At 50.9% G+C, this 9,251-nt stretch overlaps 1 protein-coding gene across 2 annotated transcripts in view; it reads left to right on the top strand.

Moving 5' to 3' along the window:
* The first annotated feature begins 642 nt into the window (after positions 1 to 642).
* CSMD1 (CUB and Sushi multiple domains 1) overlaps positions 643 to 9,251 on the top strand; it is a 2,014,336-nt gene continuing 2,005,727 nt past the window's right edge. For both annotated transcript variants that reach the window (XM_047713603.1, XM_047713595.1), the window contains exon 1: positions 643 to 1,331. In XM_047713603.1, the coding sequence (XP_047569559.1) occupies positions 1,247 to 1,331 (85 nt within the window). In that variant the 5' untranslated portion in view covers positions 643 to 1,246. The remainder of the gene's footprint in view (positions 1,332 to 9,251) is intronic.

The following is a 9,251-nucleotide window of genomic DNA, read 5'->3' as shown; positions in this document are numbered from 1 at the left end:
GAATCTGGTCATTCTATCTCCTGCTGCTTTTCTAGAGCTCTGTTTTCTCTCTGCTGGCTTCATCCCTTAGCAGATTCAGAAAGGAACTCTCTCTTAAAGTCCCTACCCAGCCCATTAAATTCGATACCGAGTTTCACTTGAAGGTTTGCCAACATGCCATCTCTACTAACCAGACCATGCTATGAATTCTAGACATTCTTCCAGACTCCGAATTTCATCTGAACCGGTTTGTTCACAGAAAACCCTCACACGACCTAAACCAGGAAATAGGAAAACCATTCTAACTTCTTGTCCATAGTCATAATCCCAAAGATCACGGAGAATAATAATACTAAATACAAATTTTAAAAATACGTTTCTTTTTCTTCCTCGGGGTCAGGGCTTGTGGGTTCCCTCTTCCCACCCGCAATTTTTTTCTAAGTTACGCAGGGGACTTCTCTCAGGTCAGCAAGGAGAGCGAGATCAGCAGGTGGAGGCCAGCGTCCGCCCCCGCAGAGTCCCTCCAGTTCGCTCGAGTTGCTGGGTGGCACTGCCTCTCGCCGAGCGTGGCGTGGGTGTCCCCCGCCCCAGCGCCCAGCGAGTCTCCTTCCTCCAGCCTGCGCGCGGCTGCGCCGGAGGCCGAATGGGGCGCCGCACGGCGCCGGGAGCCCGAGGGCCCGAGGCCGGGCTCTGTCTGGGATTGCGCCGAGCCCAGCCTCCTTCCCCTCTCTGTGGGTAGGGATGGTTGAGTCCAGCCGCCACGGCAGCGGCTCCTTGTGCCGCTAGCAGCCTGTCTTCGGCGCTCTCCGCCTTCCCTCTCCAGGCTGGCTCTCCTCCCCCCGCGCCCCCTCCCTCCCTCCCGCAGCTCCCACTCGCTGGCTCTCTCTCCAGCTGCCTCGGCTCCAGGTCTCTCCTGGCTGCGCGCTCGCTCCGCGCCTGCCCCCTCCCGCAGCCTCGCCGCCTCGGTGCCTTCCTGCCCGGCTCGGCCGGCGCGTCCCCGACCCGGCCCGGCAGCCCGGTGGGCGCTCGGAGCCGCTCAGCCCCGCAGTGGCTCGGGACCGATGCTATGAGAGCGAAGCGAGCCGGGCGCGCAGAGCTGCAGGAGGGCGTCGGATGCGCGGCCGGTCCGGGGACCGGGATCTGTCTCCGGCTCGCCTTGCCCTCTGGTGATCGTTTGGCTCTGTTCGTAGCCCTGCCGTTCCTCGGAGGAGACGGGCGCCTCTGAGAAGAGCCATCGGTGTCGTGTGCGTGTGGAATATCTGCAGACATGACTGCGCGGAGGAAATTCAAGTCGCTGCTCCTGCTTCTGGTGCTGCTGGTTCTGTGCGCGGGGCTCCTCACTGCAGCGAAGGGTAAGACGGTCTCGCTTGCTACCGGGGAGATGGGCGAGCCCTCCGAGGCCCCGCTGGCGAACGCAAGTGTGTGTGTGGAGGAGGGCAGGGTACCCGGGCGCTGGCGTCTGCCGGGGGTTCTCCATCACGGACGCTGGGGGGAAGGCAGTGCCCGAGAGCCGGGCTTCCATCGCCTTCTTCCCACCCGTGTCTCCCCCGCCTCTCCTTCCCTTCGCTCGGCTGGCACGACATGCTCCCTTTCTCGGCGGTGTGGGTTGTTGGGGAGCAAGGAGCCAGACCCGAGTGGGGCTGAAACTGCGCCGTGGCGGGAGATGTTGCCTGCTTAGAGATGTGGCCCAACGGGTCGGGGTGGCTGGGGTGGTTCCCGGGACTTTCCCCGGACCCCGAGCGGCTGGGAAAGTGGCCCGGGCGAAGCCAGCCTCGCAAGTTCTGGCTCTCCGGGGGTTTGGGGGAACCAACAGGCGAGCCTGCCCGCTGCCCAGGCTCCCCGCACCCTTGCACCCAGTCGGCCGTCCCTTCTTCCCCCTCCGGCGGACTCGGGGGGTGACGAGGAGCTACCTCCGTAAGGTCGCCCCCGTCTCCCTCTCCCTGGACTTCGCTCCTTGCAAGTTGGAAGGAGCTGGCAAGGTGCGTGGAGAAAGTGGGGAGACCTGGCTGGGGTTGAACCTCCGTCGTATTCGCCATGGTCACAGCGCTCTACCCCTTGCTACCTCTGGTCAAGAGAAGGGTTTTCCCTGGGTCAGTCCCGGGGCTTGGAGCTCTGTGAACTTGGTTTTCTCCTTGAAACGAGTTAGGGAATGTTTTCCTCTAACTAGCCTACAGGCTGCAATCTCGGGGCTGGCAATAGCTCCCGCACTTGTCTATTCTCTGGGAAAGAAAACAAGCTCCCTCTTGATTCCGGGAGAGGGAAGGGAGGAGGGAGAGAGAGGGGAGAGAGAGGGGATATTGATTGATTTTCACATCGGAAAGTACCTGCCCCCATTTCCTCATTTTGGCCTCCTTGGGTGCTCTTCCTATCCATCAACCCAGTCGTCCCACTCCGGGGAGTATCTATATGGATTTTTCCCCTCTTTTCCTTTCTAAAGGCTGCTGTCAAATCTTGAGTGTGTGAGTGCTTTCTAATGGCCATTTGCTCTTTCCACCCATAGAATCCCCCCTTTCCTCTCTAGATTCTTCCATCTTTTTTTCCCACCCATTTTCTATTCCTTCAGTGTTCCAGATTCCAGGCTGATTGACAAGGCGAAGGAGGACTATCTCTGTTTGCATTAGGAAACTCCAGATGGGCCTGGCCTGGAGAGAGATGGAAAGAATGGCAGATTAGTCTTTCCCTCCTGGCTGCTCTTCTCCAGCCGGCGTCCAGGGCCGGTTCAGAGCTGACCGCTAGGCACCAGACCTCCACTCACGCACTACACCCCTACGAAAGGGTATCTGAGGGAATGCACCCCAAAATCTCAGGGAGCGAAGTGTTTGGTGTTAGTCGCCTGAGCTTCTGGTCTCTGGGAATCGGGGACCTTCCTGCAGACACCTACGCTCTGCCCATGGGCCCAGCTCCTACCAGACGCCCCGCCTTGGGCGCCACTGCTGGAGATGATGCTGAGGCGCGGGCGGCGGAGCAGGGGCGGACCGGTAGCGGCCTTGGGTCGTGCTGGCCTGGGTGGGAACCGAGAGGCGATGCAGGAAAAGTCGAGGGTTACCCGCGGGAAGTGCGTGTGGGATTTTCTCAGGTCCGGGAAAGGGCCTGCAGACAGGACCTGGCTTTGCCTAGCCAAGTCCCTGCGTGGAGAGGAAACACCTGCTACGCAACTCAGCAGAACTTCCCACCCCTTTCCTCTGCACTCAAAGTCCAGCTGTGCCCGGGGCCGCCTCCTTCCCCAGGCAGGCAGCGCAGCCTCTGAGCGCATTCTCGGTTCCCCGTGGTTCCGCGCGCTCCGAGCGCCCTTCCCCCTCAATTAGCAGGGGTTGCTGCGTGGAGACAGCGGCGGCAGCCCTGCCGGAGCTGCTTAGTAATCCGCACACGTGTGCAGGGCGGATTCCGCCCCCTCGCGGGTGGGCCGAGGCAGTCGGCGGGGGCTGGGAGGGAGGGTGTGCACCGGTACGCCTTGGGCTGGGGCTGCTGGGGCAGATCCTGGGGGGCAGTCAGACAAGGGCGCAAAGTCCCGGGCGCCCCGAGCCTGGAGGAGCTGCGGCGGGGAGGAGAGCGCCTCCTGCGCCCTGGGGGTCCCAGGTCAGGGATGTAGAAGCCAAGAAGTGGAGTCCAGGGTCCCAGGCCCCCGGCGCGCGCTGCGTGAGAGTAGGGTGTGCGTGTGTGTGTCTGCGCGTGGAGGGGACCGGGCGACCGCTCTCACTGCGCTATTGAGAGACCTAGGTTGCGGCGGGTGCGCGAGGCTCCTTCCTGTATCACCCCGGCGGGGCCCGCGGGGCTGGGGCCGCGTTTTCTCTGAGCCCGAAGGGTCAAGTGCGAGCGCAAGTGGCCGCGTGGGAGCTGGCCGCAGGCAGGAGGCTGGTGACGCCAGCCCCGGAGTCGCTCTGAGAGCGCTCTCACAGCTAGGGCGGGGTCACATTCCCCCTGCGGAGCGAAGCCCTGGTGGCCAAGGTCGGGCCTCTGCCCCAGGGCTGGGGGCCCCAGGGTGCTTGGGAGCTGTGGGGCTTCCCCGTGGAGGAGCGCCTGGAGCACCGTGCCGGCCACCGCTGCGGGAAGAGCGCAGCGTGCGCCCAGGTGGCGGCTCCCGTTGTGTCGGAGGCAGGAGGAGAGTTTCTGATGCGTGGGGTTTAATTCGTGACCTGTTTGCGGAGTCGTGAGAGGCTGCAGGCGGCTGCAGCTGCGGTCATTAGAACCCGGTTCCGTCACTGCCCGGGTCATCCGCTTCAGCTGATCCTGCTTTACACTTTGGTGCAACCTTGGGGGTACCCGGAATTCAATTTGGATGCCCTTTTTATTTTCGATTACTAGTATTGTAAAGGTCGAGTCCCAGATGTGCATACCTCCTCAACCACAGCACCTTCCCAGGGACCGCGGGGAGGGAAGAAGGCGTTGAGAGTTTGCATCTAGCAAACAGGCGGCTTAACTCCTTCCCTGTGCTCTCAGATTTGCACCCTTATCTGAGGCTGATCTGCTGGCTGTTTGTGTGCGCAAAGTTTGCTTTGCTTTTCAGTTGTTTCTTGTGTATGTGCAGCGACGAGAATGCAGTGATTTGCCAGCATTACTCAGAAAGTGTCCTAAAAAAGGAGCACAGAACAGTAGCTTCATGGTCTCTGGTAGGAAGCCTGGGAGGGAAAGGTGGGGTGCTCAGCCACATTCCTAGTTCTAACAGTCACTTACCCACCCAGCAAAGAGATTCAAGCGTGCATTACCAGATTTTCACAGCAACCATGTAATTCAACACACACACAGTCACACATGCCTCCCCCCTTTGTGAGCTTCTAGATGAGTTACCTTGTTAACAATTCATATCACCAAGAAGGATGCTGAGCCCTTAGGTTTGCGGGCCACATTGCTTTATGGCTGAGCAGCGCCACATGTACTCTGTCCTGGGGAAGCCAGGAGCTCCTGTGACTAAATGGCTTTCACAGAACCCGCCCCCCCCATACCTTATATACTAAAAGGTGGGTCTTATAAAGGGAAGGTAAGACTTCCTCATTCACGATTTCCTTAGCAAATCATGGGTATTATTATTACTATTAGCAGGGGATTAAGTTTTTGTTTTGTTTTGTTTTTCCCTGAAGAGCTGTTCAGGCAAAAGCTCTGGTTCTTCCGGAGCACCATTATGCTTTTCGTTTGGGATTTTAAATCTGTGAAAAGGTAAGTTAAGGGAAAGCTTTCTTCCAAAGTGTCAGGTTTTGTAAACTTGAATAGTGGGACAATGAAATCCCAGTAAACAAGGCAGAGGAGAGAATAGCAGGTGGTAAAATGGTCTTAGAACCCCGGGGCCTCAAGCATCTCCACTCACACAGGCCCCAGGAAAGGGCATCTCCTCTGTTCACTGGCTTCCCCCTGGCCAAGCACGCTTGGTAAGACCCTGCCGCAGGTACGCGCGTCTGTGTTCCTACAGCAAACCCAGCTTCTCCTGAGGGCAATGCCTCCGTAGTTCCCAGTTTATTGTCTCAAACAAACACCAACAGTGCTTTGAAAATGTCAAGAAAATGGTTCAGCTTCCTTTAAGAAATAGATAAACAGAGGCTCAGTGGCCGGTTAGTGCTCATTGCAGACGATACAGCAAATCCAGTGTAGACATTTCTAAGCTGTCAAAATGCAAATGGCATATTAAATACTCGGCGCTCCGCTGAATTCTAAATGGGTCTCCGGTAGGTTTTCTGCTGAGCTCATAGAGAGAACAAGCCACCGAGGCTCGCATACCCGCACTTAAAGCTGCACTTTCCCCTTTGGCCTTTTATGTTTCTTCTCCTTCGTTTCATTTCCCTCTAGACTTAAGAAGTTGAACAGGTACTCCGGCCCAGAAGAGATGACAGAGCTGTATGGGCTTATTTTAGTTGCATGTGTTGAGCTAATAAATCAGAGGCAGACATCTGGGTCAAGGTATAGATATGCTACCACCTACCGTATGTGTGCCTTTTGGACGAGGGCCATAGGGTTGCTGGGCCGGCAGCCATAAGGGATAGACTCAGACCGGCTCTACTCCACGTCCTAGCCACTGTAAGGACCAGAGACGGGAGTTGTTTGAAACGCTAGAACTGGCTTGGCTGCGTCACCTGGAGGAAGACATAAATACTTGGTTGGGCTGAGACTAGTTAGTCCTAAAGGAAATCGATCCTTTGATCTTGACTTCACCTGCACAGCCCCTGTGCTTAGCTCGCTGGATGTCCACTTCAGGACAACTGATCAGTGTGCAAACCGGACAACCGTATTCAGGTCCTTGCCTGAGTGCAAGGAAGTAAGACTCTTCCATAATGACTTCAAGGTGTCCTTGCTTTTGACTAATTATCTACCTTTGAGGTGGAATTTACTCCCTAGTACTGAGGTTGATGAGTGACAGAATTAAAATTCCTACTCTATAAAAATACAATCCAAGAAGACAGTTTCATTGAACTCTTTCAAATGGACTGAGGGTAGGATTTTGTGAAAACAACACTCACCTTGTTGCAGTTTTGCGTTTTTTGTTGTTTTTTGTTGTTGTTGTTTTTTGTCTGTTTTGTCTTCCCCAGCACAGCAACCTCTAATGGGTGGACTGGAGAGGAAAATGCCATGATAGCTTTAGGGAAGTTGCATGATCTCTCTTCCTCCCCAACATCTTCGTTCTAGCTGGATGAGAGATTCATCATCCACTAGGGCCATTGCCTCAGTTAACAAAACCTACTCCTGCATGTATTACAAACATTCTATTGAGAAATCACATCCCAAGAATTAACTTGATTTAGAGTCTGTGTTACTTTGACCTACAGCGGCCACGTTTATCTCCAGCTAAAGCTTCTTTAATGAATGCAGAAAGCATGCTGGCATGGGCCCCTATTAAAAATAGCTCCTATATCTTATGTCTCATACATTTTGCAATTTACTCATTGAAACGTTCCTGCCTTATCTTATACTAGAGTTAGCTTGGGGAAAGCTGTAAAGGGGAAAGGGCTGTGCACGTAGTACCATTCCCTCCAAATATATGTAGAACGAAGGGATCCATCTTGATACCGACAAGTATCAAGTATCAAGTATCAATACTGAATATTTCCAGTCTTCTACCTTAGTATTAAGAAGCTTAATGTAATTTTGCCCCATTATTAGTAAAATAATAAATCAGGAAGAATACTTTGTGATTTAAAAATTACCCTTGTTACTGAAATGAGATCAAAGGAAACAGAGTCATGGAGAGGTCAAGTCGTTGGTGGCATTTCTGGGTTTTTCACCCGTGAGTCGCTTTTAGAATATAGCAGCCGGAGACTTAAATGATGTAAAATATTGGCCTGATTCTTGGTCTTACGCATTTTGGAAACCCTCCACCTCAATAAAATTCAAGAAAAACTAATATGGCCGTAGATATCACAGACGAACCTTCACCTTTTGTCTGGCTGAGCGAGGTACCTATAAGCCTCATGAGTCACCGTGGAATCAGAGCCGCTTTTGAGAATTTGGAACATTTCCCCCACAGTATTACTGTGGCAACCTGGTTTTTTTTATACTAAACATGTCACCTTTATCATGGTAGATGATGGCTTTATGACCATGATGTAGGATATTTGAGTAGCCTTTTGCAGACTCTGTGTGCATAAGAATCCCTGGAGGTCTTGTTTAAATGCAGTTTTAAAGGCCTCTTTCCCCCAAGTGATTGGCAGTAAATGGGTTTTGGGTGGTGTCAGAAATCTGCATTTGTATATGCATGTATGTTATCTTTATCTACCAATCCTTTTCCCTTTTAATAAAAGGCATCAGAATCTAATAACCTATTCATTGAGACCTCACAGGCTAATTAGGCTATTGTATATTTCAAGATGAATATAAGATATTATGAAATTGTGCAAATATTTCAGAAGATTTCTTCTTTATCATTAGGACCTCGCATCATCGGTGTTCATCATTCTATGCTGTCTTTAATCTTTTTTTTTTTTTAATGGTTTTATAGCAAAGATGAGATTCAAGCTCCTTGTCCATAATATTTATATTATGGGAAGACTTCAAGGGATAATTATACTCTTTCATATAAAAATACCTTGTGAATGAATGATTTTATTTTTTTCTTTTACTGTTTAGTGTACTCTGATATGATTAATGTTATGTAAGAAAGAGCTAAATGTGAGATTAAAATTAGAATTATTTGGGGAGTGATCTCTGATGAATCAAAAGCCTTTGAAATTAATTGTGAATTCTAAGCAGTCATTTTCCAGGTGCCTGGTGAATCCCTATGCCTTTATTCAGAGGCATTACTTATTTCTCCTCTTGTTTTTAATAGAAAGTGTCTTTATTGATCTTTTACAAGTGAGTAATTTTCCACATGGAGTCGATATTCATGGGAAATATGTAGGGGCTTCTCTCCGTTGATGTTCCTCTAAAATCCCACACCCTTGACAGGACTGTGCTGCTTACTGACTCTCTGAGTGGATTGTCACCTCTTTTTTCTATCAGTAAGTTGATAATTAAGACCACAAACCTTTGACTTTTATGCAAAAGGTTTCATCTTCAGAGTAACCGAAAGTTAAACACAGCTCATTCTTATGAAAATGGGTTCTGCTGGAGCTAAGGAGATTCACGTTTCTTTCAAAGGATGGACCAGGAGAGTATTGTTCAGAGGCCATCAACAATTTTTGTCTCCATGTTTCAAACTATTTCTTTTTATGGTGAGGAAAGTGGTGTACTTTGATGTATAATACAGCTGTGGATAGTTAAGACTTGAAGGGAATGATTGGCACTTCATGAAGAAAAGGAGAGGGACCCTAACAACATAAGAAAGGTCACATTTTTACAAGAAATTAACTGAATTGAGCAGATACTTTCCTTTATACTCTAGAAATGTAAATTTCTTCAGCATCAATCTGGCATTTCTTGTGCTGTCTCATTCTTTTCCTCCTTTCTCTACAAAATATAATTATTGTGAACAACTGAAGACAAATCCAGCATTTGGATTTTATTTTGTTTGTGGTGTTGGCTGTGTACATGTAGGTGCAGGTTACCTGCTCAAGATGCCTGCTCCATTTTCCATGGAAACAATATGAAATTTTCAGACTATAATAAATCCCAAGCTTTTTTGTTTGTTTGTTTGTTTGTTTTGTTTTGTTTTTAATTTGTAGGTGATATCAAGAGAAAGTCAAGTGAGGTAAACCACCTTGTTACCATTAGGTGGCATTATCTTTTATTGCTCTATTTAAGTATCTGGGAAGAACCACGATCGTTTGTGCGATATGTCTATTACCATCCTAAACAATGAGGATCTGAGAGTCCAAGAAGAGATTTGGGAAGTCTAGACTCTTAAAGAGAATTAT

Source organism: Lutra lutra, chromosome 2, assembly GCF_902655055.1.
Source record: "Lutra lutra chromosome 2, mLutLut1.2, whole genome shotgun sequence".
In the NCBI taxonomy this organism is placed as follows: Eukaryota; Metazoa; Chordata; class Mammalia; order Carnivora; family Mustelidae; genus Lutra; species Lutra lutra.
The sequence above is the reverse complement of the archived record's forward strand: the minus strand, read 5'-3'. Positions and strand labels throughout refer to the sequence as shown.